The 23,055-nt window shown below is 41.4% G+C and overlaps 1 protein-coding gene across 2 annotated transcripts; it reads right to left on the reverse strand.

Moving 5' to 3' along the window:
• Positions 1 to 1,526: 1,526 nt before the first annotated feature.
• Positions 1,527 to 21,791, reverse strand: LOC142784042 (uncharacterized). 2 transcript variants are annotated; one of them, XR_012888576.1, is made up of 4 exons: positions 21,668 to 21,791; positions 12,083 to 12,292; positions 9,284 to 9,589; positions 1,527 to 3,538 (listed from the first exon to the last, which is right to left on the reverse strand). XR_012888576.1 is itself a non-coding variant. In XM_075882662.1 (2 exons), exons 1-2 carry the CDS (start codon positions 9,620 to 9,622, stop codon positions 3,419 to 3,421), a joined length of 459 nt encoding a protein of 152 aa, XP_075738777.1. In that variant the 5' UTR covers positions 9,623 to 10,805; the 3' UTR covers positions 1,527 to 3,418. The 2 variants fall into 2 exon arrangements, 1 of the variants encoding a protein (XP_075738777.1); XM_075882662.1 differs by lacking the exons at positions 12,083 to 12,292; positions 21,668 to 21,791 and having other exon boundaries at positions 9,284 to 10,805.
• Positions 21,792 to 23,055: the final 1,264 nt, after the last annotated feature.

The raw sequence follows: 23,055 nt of genomic DNA on the forward strand, positions 1-23,055 counted from the left end.
TGGTCATATTTTACCTTCAATTACACAATTCGGAAGCTAAAAACACCAAGATCGGGCCTTGCAGTGGATAACTGCTGCCGGGGACATGCGGCTTTCTTCGGTACGAGCCGCAGCGACTCACTGCTAGAGTAGGTTGGTCTTGATTATCAGACCTATACTACTGTCATATTGTGCTGCGAAATCTCAGTTCTATCAATGCCGTTTATAAAATCCATGAACGAAACTGAATCAAACTTCAAGGAAAATTTAAGCGCACCCGCACTAGGGGAGAATCCATGGGTGGGCAGGAACCTTTTTTCTTGAAATTCCTGCATACCACCTCTTCACCCTCCACATCTAGGAGCAAGCATGGCTAAAACACAACGCATAAGTTCTGTGCTCCCTGCTCCCCTCCAGGAACAAAGTTGTCGTTTGTCCCCCCTCCCCCCGCAAAATCATGGCAGCAGCTCTGACCCACTTGATCAACATATGAATGCTTTAGCGTACTCGCATTCATTGCCTCAGGAAACTTAAGCTATGTGTAGCACATAAATGGGAATATATTCATATTCGGTAAATTTTACGCTCGACATGTGGCGATTCATTAAGAATTCTTGCAAAAAATGCGGCGATCGCGCCTAGTTTCTGCCAATGTGCGGCTAAGATTGTCAGTGTGCGGTAGAGACTGTACAGTGTGACCAGAGCCTCCCAGCGTGGTTTAAGACACTGGGCTACGCTGTGCAGTGTGCCCCAGTGCATTTCAGCACACTGGGTGACACTGGCCAAGCTGTAAAGTGTGTCCCAGTGCCTCCCAGCACAATTCAAGACACTGGACTACGCTGTACAGTGGGGTGCAGTGCGTTTTAGCACACTGGGTGACACTGGCCACGCTGTACAGTGTGTCCCAGTGCCTCGCAGCGCGCTGTAGTACACTGGGACACACTGTACAGCCTTTCCAGCGGCACCCAGCGCGCTGAAACGCACTGCAAGATACTTGAAACGCTGTTTTTTTCGATAGAGCAGTCGTCAACTGGGTGAAATTATGTACAAAGAAGCTGACGGCAGTCGTGATATTGGACCCTACCGATGCAATCCAACTCGCCGTGCCACTCCAGTGCATTGTCTTGCTGGCACAATATGGTTATTTTGTGCCATGCCGGGCGCGGCGAGGGTATACACACCATCTACGAAGACGGGGCATAGATGTTTTCTCAGGTGCCAAGTGATGGTTTGCCACATGCCGATGCCCCATTACAATTAGGCTGCTTGCAAACCGCTTTTAATTGTGACTTCAATTTTTACTTATGAGACACACACTTCAAATAATATACGTGCATACCTTAGTAGCAGCGGCAGCGAGTGTGGTTCTTCTCGACACATATTTCCGAGTTTGCCTCGGAATGTGGGCACTAGCAGCATGACGATAAATGCGAAAACAAAACGTGCGAAACAAAACAATAGTGCGAAAACAAAACGACAACACAGAGACAAGAAGGACACGAGCGCTTCGTGTCCTTCTTGTTTCTGTGTCATCGTTTTGTTCTCGCACTATAACTATCGTCATGCACTACCCACTAAACCAAGCTGCCACATTGCTAGATGGCGTTCGTGACATTGCGATCACTAGCTCACCAACAAACTTCACCACGAAAGCTTCGAATAAAGGCGAAACAACTTGGCGTAGCAGCATGACCCAAAAGTGCGTTACCGTGCAGAAACCCGTGGGCTTAATCAGAACATCGCGTATTAATTACTTCTCGTGGAGAGAAAGAACTACAAGAACGGGTACAAGTGGACTTGAGTGGTATGGATGAATAATAGAGTTGGAGTGTTCATTGGTTGGTTGAGGCCTGGTGGCGTGCTAATGAAACTGCGAAGTTTACAAAATTTGTTGAGCAAAAGATAATTCCGTTTCGTACTGTGCTCTACCTGTCACTGTTTTGCTATGTGTTACTTCTAAAGTGATAAAGGGCACCTCTGCACGAGTGGATGCACACAAAAAGCCAACATTTCTGGGGGGCTCTGCACTGTTACCTTACTATAGCGCTCACTCGACAACGGTGAAAGAATAAATCATTTACAAAATTTTCAGTGTTTAAATTGATGCGGATAATCAATCTCTCATTTTACATCGTCTCTTTTGAAGAATTGAGCTTTTGCCACTTTTCGCACTGCTACCCTTTATATCATTCCGTGTTCATTTATTTCGGCGTGTCCCACGTGGTGTAAAAGAGTACCAACATTTAGCTGGTGATAAACTACACACGTGAAATTGAAGTAAATTTTACAACACTGCCGAATATCACCATTTGGACATATCTGTGGGTTCCATTTGTTGCTAAATTATTTCCTGTTTCGCTCTTCTCTTAGTTTTTTAGGATTTTATTTCAACAGTCTTACTTTTCTGCAGGCACCAAGTATCACATATTAGGCCAATCAATGACCTCCGCTCCGCAAAGACGCATTAAAACGTCGTCACAGAATGGACTTGAGCGATGATTCAATTTTATTGCCGCTGCTGTTTTTACGTAAGCTTTTCATCCCTTGTAAGCGTTGTCTGAACAACGTAGTTGAAGAGTTTCACGACCCTTTGAAATGGACATATTGGGCAAAGATATGGGTGCTGAAGATTTGTGCTGAAGCTTGCGCAACTTAACGCCGGGTGGTGCCGAAGCATGCGAGCGAGTGTGCAATTATTTGTCCCGCTGCTACCCTACTGAAACGTTCCGTAAGATGCGGAGACCTCAAGTACGGAATTATTGAATATGGAAGACGTATGATGTGGACTCCGGATAAGACGTATGATGCGGACTCCGCATAAGACGTATGATGCGGACTCCGCATCTTATGGAAAGACGTATCATGCGGAAATTACTGAAATGTGTACATGTTACGTCTGAATCTAGTGCAGAGCAATATAATGTGTAAATTGAATAGACGTCCACATCTTGAGTACATGCAATACTGTGTACAAATCACAATATTTCTTAAATGTGCATGATGAGGGATTGAATCATCGGCATCTTTCTATTTGTCGTGATGCGGAAGCAAAATTACCTTTTAAATAAAATACATTACAAAACTACTAAATTAACATGCTAGCGATCATAAATGGTGGTTACATTGCAACACAATATTGCAGTGTTCTATGCAAGACCTAAAGAACTTATAATGTTATTATTATCAATAGAGAAGCATTAATATACACATCAGCCCTGCTACAATCAATATAATTTTTATTTGTCTGTATGCTCCAGCTGTGAATGGTGACATTGCAGTGTTGATCGTACACAAATCAGGTGATTGCACCATAATTTCACGATCTCCAACGAAGCCACAGGATGGTGGCACAAAACACAATGTAACAGCGATTTTAGAACGAAATGTTTAAACATAAATAATAATCATAGCACTGTGAAAGTGTGGCGCTGTGTTTATCTCATGAATGCCTTGTGGAGATCGGCGAAATGCTGCTTGAGGCTCCGGCACCACTGTAAATTTCGAAGGTCACTGCCATAGAACGTATGTGTCCTTCATAGGCACCTGGAAATGAAAATAACTGGCACAAATAATGTCAGAGACACATGTTAGCACAATAGTTCACATGCACAAGAAATATAACACACAGAATGAAACTGAAAATGTAAGGCACACAATCCTTCATGTTATGCATATGTGAATAATAGAAGGAATGAGTGTATAAATTAGTTCTGCCACATCAAAAAAACAGCATGCTTATCACAGTGAAAATAACTAGGTTGTCACGATTTTAAATGGTAGAGATAATCGATGAATATATCCTTATGAAATTATGATTTAAATGCTTCCTGCACAGTAAAACTCTAGGAACTGCAAGTGAAAGCTCTCAATGTACATTTATTAGTGTGTGCATGTACATCTGCTGTCTTTATACTATACAGTTTGTGCACAAAATTGGCATCTTGAACAATTTTGAGAGTTAAACCTATGCAAACTATGAAGGTTAAAATCACCATGAAAGCAAGCAGGACCAGGCAGGTGCCATTAAAAATCTGTGCAAGCCAGATAACTATAACCGAACTGCACACATATAGGGGAGCAAGAGTAACAGAAATTCGGCTGCTGACCCGCATGTCACGTTATCAAACCCCGGCTCCGTTTCCGATGGAGGCAGAAATGCTGTAGGCACGTGTGCTCAGATTTGGGTGTACGTTAAAGAACCTCAAGTGGTCGAAGTTTCCAGTGCCCTCCACTACGGCGTCTCTCATAATCATATAGTGGTTTTCGGACGTGAAACCCCACATATAAATCAAGAAAGACAAAAATAAACTGCCAACAGAAAAGTTGCGTGCATGTGCTATCTGTAAGTGCTTACACCTTACTACATACAGCATGCTCATTCCATTTTAAATACCGATATTGAAAATAACTGCTCTATTAGGAATGTAAAAGGTAAGGTAGATCTGAACGACTGTACAAAAAGTGACCCTAATATGACATCACGTTTTCTTTTAATAAAATTGACTAAGACTATCAAATATCATTATGCAAGAAAAAATCTTCAAAAGAACAATCAAGTTAGAAGTCATAATTTTTAATATGGCTACTATGACTATAACCAAGAAATCGACCTCAACATGGCTAATGTTAGTTTTTAAGGCCTTTGTTCACTAGACAATGAACTATACCACATAAAGCACAGCGTTCAGGCAAAGCACCACACAAAAAAAAGAAAGCAGTCCTTTTTGTTATTACCTACAATGCCTTTAAAATGGTATTTTTACCTCTAGTTTTGCGGTTTTTATCTAAGTAACTGGTGTGAAACAAGTTAGCTGAAAACGCACTGTGCCTCCAAAACCTGTTGGTTGAATCTGAATTTATAAAAAATGTTTAAGCTTGCACTAAATTAGGCTCCACAAGCCTTGGATCAGCGAGACTACATGACTCTTAGGACTACTTTGGTTACTTGTGTTTTGTTTCTGGGCCTAAGCATAAAGACAAGGGCTTAACTGAATTGCTGCTAACAAACAAATGCTTTCGAAATTGCCCGAGCGTCAAAGGATGCTCAGCCATTTGTTGTTTTTCGCACTTGGCTATTCAACACCAAACATACAAACCATACTGCCTGGCGACCATCACAGATGTATAGTTTAAAAAATGATGGTAATTTACTCTTCTGAAAATAGTTATTTGCAGAAATGTTTTGAAGACGAAAATGTAGTGGTCACGTGGGTACCTTCAGAATTTCGCAGAATGTCGTGCGGGTGTTATTTGTGAGAAAAATTTCAAAGTACCGCTTTTCCTTGCCATATCAAATTTGACCTACATATTTATTTATTTATTTATTTATTTATTTATTTATTTATTTATTTATTTATACATACTGCCAGTCCCAATGGGGACTATTGCAGGAGGGCAAGCAAAAGATACTATAGATACACTTACATTGAAAAAGATAAAATGTATGACTACAGTGCTTATACGATATTACATGAATTATATGGGAGCATAAACAATGTGGTGAAAAACATTTAGAACACAGATTTGGTACATAATAGACGGTTATTAATAACATGCAAGAAATATCACTAATAAACATGAAAGACTTTTCCATGCGTACGACACTGATATACTTATCATGATCAAAAGGCACTCAAGAATTGAGCAAAAAAAACATCAATTTAACTATAGGTGGCACGAATATGATTATTAAGCAACATCAAAAGTGTATTGAAATCTTTACTATTAATTATACAGCCGGATAATCTATTCCATTCTCTAACTGACTGTGGGAAGAAAGAATACCTGAAGCAGTTGCTGTTGAAACGGTATTCCTGTAAAGTAATGGATGTTTATGGCGTGACTGTCTAATTTCCAAAATTGATATGAACATAGAGCTGTCGATGTTTAGCTGTTTATGAATGAGTTGGAAGAGCATTTTCGGACGTGAGAGTTGAGCACGATTTCGCATTGTTAGTAACCCAGCTTTTGCGATTAATTCAGTAGGTGAATCGAGCAGACTGTATTTGTTGTAAATAAATCTAACCGCCTTTCTTTGTACACTTTCTAGCTTTTTAATTAAGTTATTTGTGGCCGGGAACCAGACTAAGTTAGCGTATTCTATTGTAGGTCGAATGAAGGTTTTAAAGGCTAAGAGCTTTGTTTGAGGTGGTGCGGATTGTAGTCGTCTTTTAAGAAAAAATAATTTTTTTAAGGCTGAGGATGTAACGTAATTAACATGTGCCTCCCATCTGAGGTCACTAGAAATGACTAGTCTAAGATACTTATGCTGCTTCAGGGAAGTTAGTTGCGTGCTGCCATTAGTGTAGGCAAAATTTGAAATGTTTTGTCTACGGGTTATTCTCAACAAGGCTGATTTTTTTACGTTTATTGTCATCTGCCATTTCGTGCACCAATCTGACACTGATAATAGAGCATTGCTGAGGACCATATGATCTGAAGGTGAGTTAATTTCTTTGTAAATAATACAATCGTCTGCGAAAAGCTTTATGTTCGTCCCGATAGATTGAGGCAAATCGTTGATAAAAATCAGAAATAGAATAGGAGCCAGGATGCCGCCCTGTGGTACACCTGAGGTAACTTCCGTTAGTTCCGATGTTTGCTGGTCTATTTTCACAAACTGCGTCCGCTTGGTTAGATATGCTCTAATCCAGTTTGTGATTGGTCCTTTACCTATTGTCACCTGCAATTTTTCCATGAGCTTTTGATGCAAAACCCGGTCAAATGCTTTAGAAAAGTCGAGTGAGATGAGGTCGATCTGCTTTTGATAGTCAATGGCCGATGACAATTCATGTATTAATTCGGTAAGCTGCGTAAAGGTGGAAAGACCTTTACGAAACCCGTGCTGAGATATTGTCAAAATGTTCTAGGTTTCAAGGTAAGTAGTTATATGTTTAAGAATAATATTCTCAAATATTTTACAGATTGTGCTTGTAAAGGATATCGGGCGATAGTTAGCGACGTCAGCTTCACTACCCGATTTGCGAATTGGTATGACCTGTGCTATTTTCCAGTCATTGGGCAGTGAAGATTTTGTTAGGGACATGTTGAATATAATAAACAGATATTTAGTTACCCATTCGGCGTAACGTGTGAGAAACTCATTAGGTATATTATCAGGCCCCGGTTGTTTCTTGATCTTCGTTTTTAGCAAAAGGTCAAATATACCTGCTTCGTTTATACGGAGAGGTTCAATGGGGTCTACTCCATGAATTTCGAGAGGCGGTGGGATATCGTTATCTGTAGTGAAAACTGAGTGAAAGTAGTTATTGAACAGATTAGCTCGGTCTCTACTTTCTTCTGGAGACATTGTACTATATTTTTTATTTTTTGGATTTAGGTAGTTCCAGAATTTTTGAGGTTCATCATTAAGAAAATTAGGTAGAGTATAAGAAAAGTAGTGATTCTTAGCTGCTTTAATTTGAGACTTCATTGAACTGATGGCTTCCGCAAGGTTTTTACCAGTTATGGGATTCGATGTTTGTTTGAAAGACTTTCTTAGGCGCTTTACTTTACGTTTAGCATGAATAATGTCGCGGTTTATCTATGGATTGAATTGTCTTTCTTTCTTTGTTTTATAAGGTATATAGTGAGAGACGCAATACCAAACAATTTCTTTAAATTTCTGCCACAACGTTTCGATATCAACATCCGAATTATCGGCAAGCTGCTCGAATGAGCTAAATTCGTATGATAAGTGGTCCAGTACACTAGTGTCATCAGCGTTGCTGAAATCAAGAAATGACAAAACTGAATTTGAATTCTTGATACGTTCATGCAAGGGAATCGAACACAATACTATCTTGTGATCTGATATACCATCAGTTAGCTCAATGATGGCCTCATCTGCAGGAAAGTGGTCACTAATAAAAACTAGGTCAAGTATATTTGAGGAACACCCTTGTACACAAGTGGGCTCTTTAACAATTTGGGAGAGGTTGATTGTCAACATAGTATCAATAATAATGTCAGACGAAGATGATTGATGGTTCATGGTGAGCCAGTCGATATCAGGGAGGTAAAAATCGCCAACAAGTATAAGCCTACATGCAAGAGCGTGAATGTGCAGGTATTTATACAGGGAATGCATTGCTTCCGAGTGTGACGAGGGGCTCCGATAAACGCAACCAATTACCATTGGACAGGCAGTCAAGTGCATTTTACAAAAAACTGCTTCCACCCCATCGACATCGGGGAGGGCCGTGAAGGCGATATCTTTTCTTATTAGGATGGCCACACCCACCTCCCCCCCCCCCCCCGTGTAGCTCTGTCTTTACGTAAGATTACATAGTTGGGTGGCGTTATTTCGAAGTCCCTGACGTCACTTGACAGCCACGTTTCGGTGAGTGCGACAAAGTCGGGATCTGTGCTGAGTAAAAATGATTCTAGGCAGGTTGTCTTTAGAAGAATGCTGCGAACGTTTATGTTTGCGAACTTTACTTGGTGCGTGACTGAGTGTTGCGTGGTCGCAACGCGCGCACATGGGATTCTTCGTTTTTTGCTGAGGGTTGCGCTTAACAGGCCGAATGCAGTTTACATCATCGTCCCATTCAAACACTTCGTTGTTGATTTTTAATTTGTCAAACACAAGATTTATCTTGTCACCTTCTAGTTTCCTTGCCTTAGCTGCTTGCCACAGTTTCTTTCTGATGTCGCGTACACGGGGAGTGAAATCTTCCCCCACCGCGATCTTTAATCCCTTTAATTTATAGCAATTCTTCAGTATGGTAGTCTTTTCCCGGAAATCTAAAAGCTTAAGTATTATCGGCCGTGCTTTGTTGGCAGAAGGTCTTCCTAGTCTATGTATCCGTTCGATAGCCACGGGTTCTAATTCGAGTACCTTCTTTATTACAACTTCATTAACCATTTCAGCAAGGTCCCTGTCATTTTCTTTGCCGTTCTCTGGAATTCCATACAGTAATAGATTAGACCGTCGCGAACGGTTTTCAAGGTCATCTAGCCTGTTTTCCACAGCAGAAAGTGATTGCTGTAATTTGTTTACCGTGGTTACACATGAGGAAACCTTCTCATCAAGAGCTGCTACTTTTTCCAGTTTGGATTCTATGGCAGTGAGCCGGTCATTCTTAATTTCCTTGACATCATCAGCAATTTTTTGAATCTGTTTAAGGAGGAGGGTTAGGTCTGGTCCAGGTCCAGGGTTAGTTTCAACGCCTCCACAAAGTAACAGTAATTTCTTAATATGAGACAGCATTTCAGTCAATATTAACCAGAGCAGCCCTGGGCACGGCAGCACAACTAGACAAAGGTTATTTAAGCGAAAGCATTTGCCGTAATGTTTTCTCACCTGGACGATGAAAACAAACGGATTAGACGTCATGCCAGTGATGCTGCCGTGCCCTATGGCGTCTGGATGGTTGCGATCCGGCTTTATACTCCAGTGAATTGCTTGTAGCGCCGTCGCTCTTCCGTCGAGGCCTGCCAGAGCCCCAACTGCTGTCGATGAAGGGGGCGTAGTCCAGATATCGCTCAGGTGCGCATGTGCGGTTGACACGTTGACAGGCAGGAGGATAGCCGGTTGCAAGGCGTTGATCGCAGCTTGCCAGCCCAGTACATCGCCCTCTGCCGGTATTAGCTGAAGGGTAGCGACGAGCTGGACGATGAAAACAAACGGATTAGACGTCATGCCAGTGATGCTGCTGTGCCCTATGGCGTCTGGATGGTTGCATTCCGGCTTTATACTCCAGTGAATTGCTTGTCAACACATATTAAGTAAAGGTGCTTCTTAAAGTATTTGAAGCCGAGTAACATTAGTGCAATTTGTCCGCTACATAGGCTTTGAAAAATTCAGCCAAACTGTTTATCGTTTGCATTTTTTGTATGGCAATACTGCATTTTGTATGAATATTTGAGCCACCAATACTCACTGCACAGAAGTTATATTTCACGAAAAAAATATTGTTAGGTCCAGATTACAATTATCACTATATAATCGTTTTTGTCCACATTGAGATGCAATTTGTGCTGTGTGTTTGTCTAATTGAAAATTACTTCTATGTGTAAGTTGAAAGCAAATAAACAGTTCTTGTTACATGGCAAGTGTTATCATTAAAATTTTTGTTTAAATGAGGAAAATGATTTTTGAAATCTTCATTGAGGGCCATGGCGAACTTCGGAACGGAAGCTGTCGTATATCAAATGCAGAAAACAGCCATCATAAGAAAACTTCAAAAATTCATTTCTACGTTAAGACAAAGTGTAATCATATAACTTGCCATATAAAGAGAACTGCTTCCTTGCTTTTGATGTGGCGAAAAAATTGCACTAATATTACTGAGCTTCATGCACTACACACAATCACCTTTACTTAATACCTAGACTGAATTTCGTGTAGAAAAGGCAGTATTTTTGAAACACTTTTTACTTTTTACAAACAACACCCAGGCGACATCCTGGGAAGTCCAGAAGGCACCAACGTGGCCTAATATTTTGTTCTCTGTGACATACTTTAGCATTTTGCTGTTTTCAGAAAAATACAGTAAACGAGCACAATACTTTTTTTCAAAACACATTTAGGACGGTTGGCAAAATGGCTGGGATGTTTGAAGCGTAATTGCCTCACTGCCAGCGTTTATTCTTCCGAAGCTCAAGCTATCACCTTTTGTTACTGCCTCCCTCACATACAATGCCTGCATAGGGAAGAAAAAGAAAGGCAGGTCCGACAAAGTTCACAAGGCAAGATATTTTCATCTTGGATAAATTCATTACCATAAACAGCAGCAAAATAACATTCATTTTAAGTAGTCCAAGACACAAGCTATATACCAGCATACTAAGAGCCAAGCACAAACTTTTCATTTGAACATGTGTGGTGATAGACAGGAAGCACTTATTGCAAGACTGATCAGTCTGTAATTAACTGAATGAAGTACAATGCACTGTTCAATCCAACACCACATAGGCATCTTGCTATAGCAAAGTCATGTGTCATTGATTCATGCACTAGATGGGACAATGCAAATGTAACAAAAAGGTGAAAAAAGAAAACAAGAGAAAAAAAGAAGAAAAGGGGGATGCAAAGTAGGAGCATTGTAGCACTACTTTTATTTGCATTCCCTTTTTCCTTCTTCTTTTTTCTTCTTTTTTATCATTTATCTTTTTTTGCTTCCCTCACCCCCACCTCTGACAGGAGAACACTTTGTATCAGCGCAACCTTACTTGAAAAGAAGCAAGGGCTGCCCTCTTCTGCGTTATAGGGTTTTTTTTCAGACAAACATTTCCAACAGGCACACACGCCTACACCAAAAGATGATGTCATTACTGACCCCATTTAAACTAACACGCTAAGGATGACAAGGTGACTTCTAAAAAATAGGTCCTCGTATCGCAACAGCGGCCAGCCTGTCTGAAGCACTTCTACTGTTCACCCTGATTACCCCACTAGATGTTTCCATCTGTCGACTCACATCTTCATTTTGGATATCACTAAGACGAGCTTACATTGATGAATACACACGAAAGTTTGGTGATGTATTATGTATCAGATTAAGCAACTCTGTTAAAAAATTATTGATAGCTTGCTTCCAGGCTTTTTATACTGTAGCCTTAAACTTCGTAATGTCTTCTATGCACATGAACCAGATTTACAACGTAATGCACAACATGCATAAGAATACTGCGAGGAACAAGATAACGACAAAACGACCAGCCACCCAAATTTTTCGCTGTACATGTTTATAAAATGTTTATGTACCGCAAACGAGGTGCTTATGATACAAGCCGAAAAAACCAACAAGTAGGGCCTTGGAGTCTTTTGGAAGTAGGCGTGTTGCATTTTTTCTCTAGAGGGCTTTACACCCATAAGTGAGAAACAAAAGTCCTGTATAATGAAGAATGTTGGCAGCTATCAGTTATAGAAAAACCTAATGCAGCTAATCTTCCCCGACACATCTGTACATTTTGAGAGGTGACGTAGCTTCTGTGATTGTGGCAGTAACTCCAACAGGACCAGTGCGAAAATCGGCAATACTTGGCTAGACGAATGTCCAAACACGCCTGCCCGATTCCCTCTAGCCATCCTGGCTGAATCTGACACATGATTTTTTAACTGCTGGCTGGACAAAAACAAAACCACTGAAGCACTCACAATACACAGCGTGAAGTTCCTCTGGAGTGGTCAACTTCGTCTTCTGCGATGAAAGAGCAGCACAGTGTATTGATAAGGCACTCCTTGCAATGGTTTTCAATGCCACACAGTGACCTTGCTGTTCCTGTCGAAGAGAGCTTTGGGAGCTCGGAGGGTGCTTGCTCTTTTCTGGGGGCTGCTGCCGCTCCTCGTTTTCCGCTCAAGGTCAACCTGCAAAAAGTTGTAGACGAGGCTTTAAGAGTTGTATATAATGATATACAAATTTTCGCTGAACACACCATTTCTCGTGGCACACTGAGGAATTTCTTATAAAACCTAAGGCCTCGCATATGCAAACATTTACAATCGATCCGAAGATGCACTCGAATCTAAAGGAGCAAGTTTGTTATGTAGTGTATATAAAGAAAGGTCATTCAGCACAACCACAACTACAGTTGCACACGAAAACGACATTTTACAATGAGGGTGGCGATTTGGGCTTGTTGGTATGGTTGCATGATGATGGATGGTAGCGCAGACAACGAACACGGACAAGAGAAGGCACATAGACACAACACAGCGCTAACTTTCAACAACAGTTTATTACACGCAGATCTCCGTGGTGTATGCGATCCACCACGCCAACGTCGCACGTGCGTAGCTCTAAAAACCATCAAATATAACCAACGCGCGTGTTCCAATACTTTACAATTTTATATTTTTCAATCTTTTTTTACTTTTTCTTTCTTCCTTTTATCCCATGTTACCACAAACCCTATCGCGAATACATGTAATCAAGTTCCTTATCTGTCAACACCACTGATGGGCTGCTCACACACGTGTCACCTAGCTCTGCAATTCTGCCGGCCTCCAATACCAACCGCGTCATCTCGTGCCTACTTCTATTGATTATAACCGTTTCCTTGAATTTCGGTGTGCACTTACATCTCTGGCAATGAAGGGAAAGAAAACCATCAGGAACAACACTATTTACTTTGTTATTGTGCTCGCGCAAGCGATCGTTTATGCATCTACTGGTCTGACCGATATAACACTTTCCACAAGTAAGTGGAATGAGGTATACAACACACATGATGCACTCCACAAATAGGTTTCTATGTTTCTTTTGGCATACATTTGATTTTCCCTTGTCTGGTCTTGTGCTTCTGCAAAGACTCACCAACTTATTGGGTGCCGAGAAAACTACGTTAGTGCCACATTTTTCCGCAATCTTTTTTATCCTGTGAGAAACCTTATGCATGTATGGAATTACGGCAAAACTTTCCTTTCTTGAGCTCACCCTATCCATCCCTTCACATCTTTTCTCCAGCACTTTTCTGTGCAATCCTTCAGCAACGGACACGACGAGGCTCTTGGGGTACCCGGCACTGCTTAGCCTCGAGACCTGTTGTCTGAAGCTTTCATTCATGAGGCACCGGCAGGACTTCTTTAGTGCCTCACTCAAGCACATCTTCGCAATGCCTCGTTTTACCAGTTTAGTATGCGCTGAGTGAAACTGTAGTAAAGGCTTACTTGCTCTGGGCTCGTAACACCAGCATGTCTTTTCATCTGAGAATTGAAAGTTAATGTCAAGAAATCTGAGCCTTCCGTCACATGGCATTTCAAAAGTCACTTCAAGTGGGTTAAGCCCCTCACGAAAAACGCTACACACGCTATTACATTGAGTAGCAAAATCTGCAGTTCTGTCATTGATAAACACTAAAAAGTCATCGACGTACCTAAATACGTGCACAACATTGTATTCATTTAGGCGTCCTGATAGCCTCCTGTCCATTTCAGCCAAAAACAAATTACTTAAAACTGGTGCTAAGCACGAGCCAATGCATACTCCTTGTTTTTGCATATACAGGGTACCATTGTTTTCAATAAACGTTGACGACAAGTAAAACCTAAGTAATTCTAAGAAATTGTCGACGGACGTACCTGCTTGTGAGCTAAATCTAACGGCACCGTACTCATCGATGCATTCGCCAACACTTGTTAATACTGCTGATTGTGGCAGAGAATAGTACAGATCTTTTATGTCAGCCGAAAACGCTTTTAACCCTATGTTTTTTCGTTCCCTGACGAAACTTATCACCTGTTCCGAATTTTTTGTCAGGAAGGGGTCATTTATGTCAAGCAAGTTTAATGTTCTTTGCAGATACACAGCTACAGCTTTTTGCCACGTGTCCTTCTCCGACACTATCACTCTGAACGGTACTCCTTCCTTATGCGTTTTAGCACTAAAGAACACATCCAGACTGTCATTTTTACTTTTTCTGATACCGCTAAGCACACCTTCTAGATTCATCCTCTTACAAAGTTCTATTGCTTTTCCCCTCACTTTTTCAATCGAAATACTTTTCTTTTCGCTGAACACTGCCGTAATAGCACTTTTAGCCTTTTCTTTAAATTCATCATGCGAGAAAACCGCAAACCCTCCTTCTTTATCGACTGGAAGTACACTCAGAGCATGCTGTGTCAAGTAAGTTTCCACGCGTTTGAGAGGCAAACTGCGGCATGGAGGCCTACACAATTTTAAAGCGTCCACACCTTCGTTGATGATCCTGGTGGCTTGATCCTCGGGAACCCGCTTCGACACTTGACGTACAATTGATACGAGTTCCGGCTTGTTCTTTTGAGGTTGCACGGCAAACTTTGGCCCAAGTCCCAATACTTCTAGTACAAAGTCCGGTAGGCAGATGCCTTCTGCCACATGAACGTTGGAGGTTGCACTCACGCGCACTTTGTCCACCAAATCACGTAACAGTCGTAATTGAAGCTTCCAGTGGAATTCTATCATTTGGTCTGCCAGACGTAGATGCTTTCGAAAGTGAATCTCCGCTGCATATGACTCGTAAGTTCGATGCATCTGCGCCCGTAGGTAGGCTCTGAAAAGGCGTACCTGTCGAAGCCATTCTGAGCGCTGAATTTTCATGATCCTCGTTCTGTGCCCATCTGAAGGGGTACACCCTCCGAAGAGCGCTCGAACATCCTCTGGTAGAATCTTGTTCCTTATGGAAAAACTGAGCGTTCTTGCCTTGCACACGGCGTTGACGATGAGGGCTACAACACCCGAAGGATCTCGCAGTACATGAACGAAAGAGCCCGTTGAACGAGAAATGAAGTCAATGAGGGTGGCGATTTGGGCTTGTTGGTATGGTTGCATGATGATGGATGGTAGCGCAGACAACGAACACGGACAAGAGAAGGCACCCAATAGTTTTCTCGGCACCCAATAAGTTGGTGAGTCTTTGCAGAAGCACAAGACCAGACAAGGGAAAATCAAATGTATGCCAAAAGAAACATAGAAACCTATTTGTGGAGTGCATCATGTGTGTTGTATACCTCATTCCACTTACTTGTGGAAAGTGTTATATCGGTCAGACCAGTAGATGCATAAACGATCGCTTGCGCGAGCACAATAACAAAGTAAATAGTGTTGTTCCTGATGGTTTTCTTTCCCTTCATTGCCAGAGATGTAAGTGCACACCGAAATTCAAGGAAACGGTTATAATCAATAGAAGTAGGCACGAGATGACGCGGTTGGTATTGGAGGCCGGCAGAATTGCAGAGCTAGGTGACACGTGTGTGAGCAGCCCATCAGTGGTGTTGACAGATAAGGAACTTGATTACATGTATTCGCGATAGGGTTTGTGGTAACATGGGATAAAAGGAAGAAAGAAAAAGTAAAAAAAGATTGAAAAATATAAAATTGTAAAGTATTGGAACACGCGCGTTGGTTATATTTGATGGTTTTTAGAGCTACGCACGTGCGACGTTGGCGTGGTGGATCGCATACACCACGGAGATCTGCGTGTAATAAACTGTTGTTGAAAGTTAGCGCTGTGTTGTGTCTATGTGCCTTCTCTTGTCCGTGTTCGTTGTCTGCGCTACCATCCATCATCATGCAACCATACCAACAAGCCCAAATCGCCACCCTCATTGACTTCATTTCTCGTTCAACGGGCTCTTTCGTTCATGTACTGCGAGATCCTTCGGGTGTTGTAGCCCTCATCGTCAACGCCGTGTGCAAGGCAAGAACGCTCAGTTTTTCCATAAGGAACAAGATTCTACCAGAGGATGTTCGAGCGCTCTTCGGAGGGTGTACCCCTTCAGATGGGCACAGAACGAGGATCATGAAAATTCAGCGCTCAGAATGGCTTCGACAGGTACGCCTTTTCAGAGCCTACCTACGGGCGCAGATGCATCGAACTTACGAGTCATATGCAGCGGAGATTCACTTTCGAAAGCATCTACGTCTGGCAGACCAAATGATAGAATTCCACTGGAAGCTTCAATTACGACTGTTACGTGATTTGGTGGACAAAGTGCGCGTGAGTGCAACCTCCAACGTTCATGTGGCAGAAGGCATCTGCCTACCGGACTTTGTACTAGAAGTATTGGGACTTGGGCCAAAGTTTGCCGTGCAACCTCAAAAGAACAAGCCGGAACTCGTATCAATTGTACGTCAAGTGTCGAAGCGGGTTCCCGAGGATCAAGCCACCAGGATCATCAACGAAGGTGTGGACGCTTTAAAATTGTGTAGGCCTCCATGCCGCAGTTTGCCTCTCAAACGCGTGGAAACTTACTTGACACAGCATGCTCTGAGTGTACTTCCAGTCGATAAAGAAGGAGGGTTTGCGGTTTTCTCGCATGATGAATTTAAAGAAAAGGCTAAAAGTGCTATTACGGCAGTGTTCAGCGAAAAGAAAAGTATTTCGATTGAAAAAGTGAGGGGAAAAGCAATAGAACTTTGTAAGAGGATGAATCTAGAAGGTGTGCTTAGCGGTATCAGAAAAAGTAAAAATGACAGTCTGGATGTGTTCTTTAGTGCTAAAACGCATAAGGAAGGAGTACCGTTCAGAGTGATAGTGTCGGAGAAGGACACGTGGCAAAAAGCTGTAGCTGTGTATCTGCAAAGAACATTAAACTTGCTTGACATAAATGACCCCTTCCTGACAAAAAATTCGGAACAGGTGATAAGTTTCGTCAGGGAACGAAAAAACATAGGGTTAAAAGCGTTTTCGGCTGACATAAAAGATCTGTACTATTCTCTGCCACAATCAGCAGTATTAACAAGTGTTGGCGAATGCATCGATGAGTACGGTGCCGTTAGATTTAGCTCACAAGCAGGTACGTCCGTCGACAATTTCTTAGAATTACTTAGGTTTTACTTGTCGTCAACGTTTATTGAAAACAATGGTACCCTGTATATGCAAAAACAAGGAGTATGCATTGGCTCGTGCTTAGCACCAGTTTTAAGTAATTTGTTTTTGGCTGAAATGGACAGGAGGCTATCAGGACGCCTAAATGAATACAATGTTGTGCACGTATTTAGGTACGTCGATGACTTTTTAGTGTTTATCAATGACAGAACTGCAGATTTTGCTACTCAATGTAATAGCGTGTGTAGCGTTTTTCGTGAGGGGCTTAACCCACTTGAAGTGACTTTTGAAATGCCATGTGACGGAAGGCTCAGATTTCTTGACATTAACTTTCAATTCTCAGATGAAAAGACATGCTGGTGTTACGAGCCCAGAGCAAGTAAGCCTTTACTACAGTTTCACTCAGCGCATACTAAACTGGTAAAACGAGGCATTGCGAAGATGTGCTTGAGTGAGGCACTAAAGAAGTCCTGCCGGTGCCTCATGAATGAAAGCTTCAGACAACAGGTCTCGAGGCTAAGCAGTGCCGGGTACCCCAAGAGCCTCGTCGTGTCCGTTGCTGAAGGATTGCACAGAAAAGTGCTGGAGAAAAGATGTGAAGGGATGGATAGGGTGAGCTCAAGAAAGGAAAGTTTTGCCGTAATTCCATACATGCATAAGGTTTCTCACAGGATAAAAAAGATTGCGGAAAAATGTGGCACTAACGTAGTTTTCTCGGCACCCAATAAGTTGGTGAGTCTTTGCAGAAGCACAAGACCAGACAAGGGAAAATCAAATGTATGCCAAAAGAAACATAGAAACCTATTTGTGGAGTGCATCATGTGTGTTGTATACCTCATTCCACTTACTTGTGGAAAGTGTTATATCGGTCAGACCAGTAGATGCATAAACGATCGCTTGCGCGAGCACAATAACAAAGTAAATAGTGTTGTTCCTGATGGTTTTCTTTCCCTTCATTGCCAGAGATGTAAGTGCACACCGAAATTCAAGGAAACGGTTATAATCAATAGAAGTAGGCACGAGATGACGCGGTTGGTATTGGAGGCCGGCAGAATTGCAGAGCTAGGTGACACGTGTGTGAGCAGCCCATCAGTGGTGTTGACAGATAAGGAACTTGATTACATGTATTCGCGATAGGGTTTGTGGTAACATGGGATAAAAGGAAGAAAGAAAAAGTAAAAAAAGATTGAAAAATATAAAATTGTAAAGTATTGGAACACGCGCGTTGGTTATATTTGATGGTTTTTAGAGCTACGCACGTGCGACGTTGGCGTGGTGGATCGCATACACCACGGAGATCTGCGTGTAATAAACTGTTGTTGAAAGTTAGCGCTGTGTTGTGTCTATGTGCCTTCTCTTGTCCGTGTTCGTTGTCTGCGCTACCATCCATCATCAGACATTTTACAAGATCCTGTTTATTTACATGGTCCATTTTATTTTATTTACACGGTCCATTTTACACGGTCCTGTTTTACACGATCTGGTCTGCATGAACACTTGAACCGGGCACCATATAGGTTGAAAGACACACACAGAGTTGGAGACAAACCTAGTTTTTCGTGGAGCATCCTCTTGCACTATAACAACACATCTCAATCTAGTTAGTTGGTCAGAACGAGGTGAAAACAGCTCGCACTTGAAAAGCACGGGCAGAAGGAATGACGCCTGCACCCTGTTCTCCCTGTACATTCTCGTTGAGGGTGCAGTTTTCACCTTATCCTTATGCAATTTCGCATTTATAACATTGTTCGCTGCATAATCTTTGTGGCGTTAAAGTGTGTGATGCCGTCATGTGTATCCCATGTAATTTATAAAAATAGAATACAAGATAGCATGATTCAAAAATAACAAAGCGCATCCAGCGCCATGTCCTGTAGCCATTCTTTAGGCAAGTGGCAGAATGATTTATTCTTCAAAACATATCTTACTTGTAACCACTACAAGAGCTAACTCGTACACTGGCACATTCTGTTAGCCTCTTCAGATTATAAGGTACCTTTTTTACACCGGAAAATCTTCAAGAAGAATAGAAGTGTTGTAATTGTGAAGAAGGAAAAGTAGAAGAAAAAAAAGATAACCTCCCTGTACAGCAACCGAGCCGGCGAACTTCGAATAACATGTCCGATGATCTATCAACTGAGCTACCATGGCGGCTAACCCTCTTCCATTTTGTATGGTATATATGTGCATTTATACATGGAAGAGTCAGTCAGCGCTGCCTGTTACCATTATGGCGAGTGTGGGACACCTTTTTTTGCCTACTGCATATTACATTACGATTACATTTACGTTACGATTACTTCCAATATCCCTATACTTCTTTGGCAGCATTATGCATCTGTCAGTTCTTAGAAAGAAAATCTGCTAGTCACAGGAGGAGGCAATGGTTCGCCCTCCCACCTAAATGCATGTACTTGAACACATGCACAACTGATCAAAAAAAAAAACAAGTCACACACCGCTAAGATTACTGAGACTCACTGTTTAAGATTCATGAGTAGAGGAAAGAACTATAAATTTAAGGGTATGTTGTCTTTGTTGAACACATTATAATGAGAACTAGCAGAAAATGATGCCAAACAAACTACAGATGAAGTTATCAGAAGTAACTTTAACAAAATTGTGAAAAGAAAAGTGAACAAAAAGGTACCTTGGCAACGTTTTTTGACAATTGAATTGACCTTACTTTTTATAACATCCCTTTATTTTACTGGGTAATGTTGTGGGGTAATTCTCATTATTAGAGTGGTGAGTAGGCTGACAAAGAAAGTATATGGCATTGATTCTTCTTTTGAACACCTAAAAGTTTGAGGAACTTAAAAGAGTGGAAACTACTTTGAGTAGACCAGAATATTTAGTTGGAGCGAAAAAAAAACGTACACACATTTTTACCAGGCTTTTAACCTATTTTGAGACATAAAAGTGTATGCTGCCAGTAATCTTAAGTACCATTACTTTTGTCACACTATGCACTGTAGCAGGTGTAGTTAGAGTGGTGATAGTGAAGTATTAATCAAGCACGCCACCAACTGCGTTCACATCAGTGGTCGCGTATTTTAAAAATAAACCTGCAGTATAGTAAAAAAAATTTTAGAGCACTTATGATTTTATCCAAATCAAGTTAAACCGACTGGGTAAGCAAACCATTTGCATAAAATCAAAAGGCATAAAGTGATTCATGTATTATAACTATGTGAACAATTTCCGCAATGCAGGGCAAAGTGACAACAGTTCTATTAAAAACCCCTCTCATTATAACATGCATGAAAAGCACCACACCAGAATATTTTATAGTGCATGTAATATCGAGACTACTAGACTGTCTATTGACCTTTTAGAAGAAGGGTATCTCCTTCACATTCAAGGGGCAACCACTTAGCCTTTTCCTGAGCTTTTCTGTGAATATTTCCTGAATTTCAGATATCATTAGGATTGATTTAGAGTAAACAGATTTTGCTTACGCGTTGAAACCTAGTTCTGTATGTAACTGCAATTATGGGTGCCAAACCATCTCCAATTAATTTTTAACATTTAACTTATTTTTTAACTGCAGAAGCACAACTAGCTATGGTTGCCCAAAAAGTAGCTAGAAACAATACTTTTACCTCTTTGAGCCTTTTGGAAGTGTTCAGCTTCTCAGTGCTCACCTTGCAACATTTTTTTTATATACGTGTTTGTATGCCCACTGCTCTTGCTCCTTGTACAGTGAGGAGGAGCACATGGCAAGAAGAGATAAGAAAGAAGCATAGCGAAAAAAAGCGAAATAAGCGAGGACTTCTTTTGTATCGTACAATGTGTGTAACATTACTATTGCGACAACATATAGACAAATTATCACGGCTATGTATCCATTGTAGAGTCATACACAGCTGCAACACCACGACTAAATTTCAACCTTGTGTTGGTTTAGGATCCCTTTATAGTGGCAAGCTAATGATATCTGCATTTGTTTGGCACATACTAAGATGCAGTGAAATGTGACATGGTAATCTCATTTAGAATGCACGTCATGTGGCTTCATTGTATATGAGGCCACAAGTAACTCTGGTTGCAAAGCAATATGGCAGAGCCTAAACAGACGTCACCGACCACTCCAATCTGAACTAGCCTTTGCTACTTGCCAATTATCATTCCAGCAAAAAATGAATAATTGAATCTGCTACAGATATGTGCTAGCTTATGCTAAGGACCAAGTATGAAGGGTGTTTTGTCATTATTGAGATCAGTTATTTGTTCAAGAACACTTGCTGTCAAACACAAATACATTGCTGTCGAAGCATCAAGACTCAAATATAAAGCAAAAGGAAGTGTCTCTTTAAAAATTACAGGCCACAAGGCAAGATAAATATTTGATTTACTTGGGATGTAAGGCACGCACAAGAGGTGCTGCCATACTATACTTTTCCTTGTGTTGAAACCTGCTTGCTTTACTCACCCAACACATCTGTAAAGATGCCGTAAAAACACCAAGGAGCTGATGCAGCAAGGTTGAACACATGTCCAGGGATTCCACCATTCCTAAGCAGCCCTACAGCCTCCACAGTCCTGCAACCATTTGTAAGATAAATATCGTTCTACCCAAAGTTCTTGGTTTACAGACACACATGCAAGACACATACCCACTCTATAGGAAGTTTGCATGATAATGCGCTGGGTAGCAAAACGGATGCCAATATCAAGTATCCCGGCCTGCCGCTTCTTTCTTTCCGTTCTTAATGAATCAATCCATCGTTATTCAATGTTCCCCCAATGTGAAGTGTACTGGCAGTCCGGTGAAGAATTGCAATGTATCTAGAACACAGTCCAATTCATGGCAAGTAAGCATGCAATAGCGTTTTGTCAGCTCTTCGAGAAAAGAGCATGAAGTTTAGCTAAAACCCATGTTTTTTATAAACACCATTCAATTTGATATAAAAGTTGTGAGCATTATGTAAAGGAACACGGATTCATGTTTAATCAATGATTTCTGATAATGTACTGATATGAATGCAACTAACTGAATATGAAACGATAATTTTTGCTCGAGAATTTAGAGTTATGAACACTATCGCACTTGCCTGCTGCATCTTGTCCAAAACAGCGGCAAGATAGGCTAGTTTGTGTAGGTGAGCAGTAATGAGCAGTTTAAAGTAACAACAAGAAACACCAGTAACAACAGTATGGGGCAAGCACAGACTGCCAACTATATAATTTATTACACAAACGTTCGTCTGAATATCAGTCAGACAACTTGTGCAGATGGAGGTCCAGTTGGGCATGAACAAGTTACGAAATCAACAATGCCTGCTTTCACTAACAGAGCCCTCATTCACATAAAGTATGAAGCGATAAGCCCCTACCGAGCTACGTCACAGCATGATGTCACTGGCACATGTAAAAGGTGTGGCTGGAAAAACACTCCCGCTGGTGGCTCAGCCCGGTACAGTCGTGCGGTGTTTGGGGCAAGTTTTAATTTTTCAAACCTTACACTTCACGTTACAATGTCGACATTGGCTGTAGTATGTGTCAGCAAACATCCAGCTGTGTGGTAAACTATGTGGTAAAATATTTGCCACGCTGTCTTTATCTTGAAGAAGTGAACACACGTGGTGGCCTGTGCGAGCAACAGCGGCATAGTCTTAAAAAATGTGCACTGTTGATTGCGGCATGTAGTGTGCATTGAAAGGCATTGAGAATATCGGTTCAACTGAGAATACTGAGTGTGGTGTGTGCAGTGTCAATAACAATGTGTCTTGTTTACGAAGACTAGCACTCATGGCAGGGACCGGTCAATGAAAAAACTTGATTCGACATTTTAGTCAAGGTAAATATGCACTTGACGTG

The sequence above is a fragment of the Rhipicephalus microplus genome, unplaced genomic scaffold (assembly GCF_043290135.1).
Source record: "Rhipicephalus microplus isolate Deutch F79 unplaced genomic scaffold, USDA_Rmic scaffold_13, whole genome shotgun sequence".
Taxonomy (NCBI): Eukaryota; Metazoa; Arthropoda; class Arachnida; order Ixodida; family Ixodidae; genus Rhipicephalus; species Rhipicephalus microplus.

Bases quoted from the DNA above. Each gene is read 5' to 3' on its own strand.
- LOC142784042 (XM_075882662.1), bottom strand. From the start codon at position 9,622: ATGACGTCTAATCCGTTTGTTTTCATCGTCCAGCTCGTCGCTACCCTT. The intron at 3,539-9,283 runs GTGAGAAAACAT...TATTTGTGCCAG, and splicing joins CGTTTGTTTTCATCGTCCAG to TTATTTTCATTTCCAGGTGC.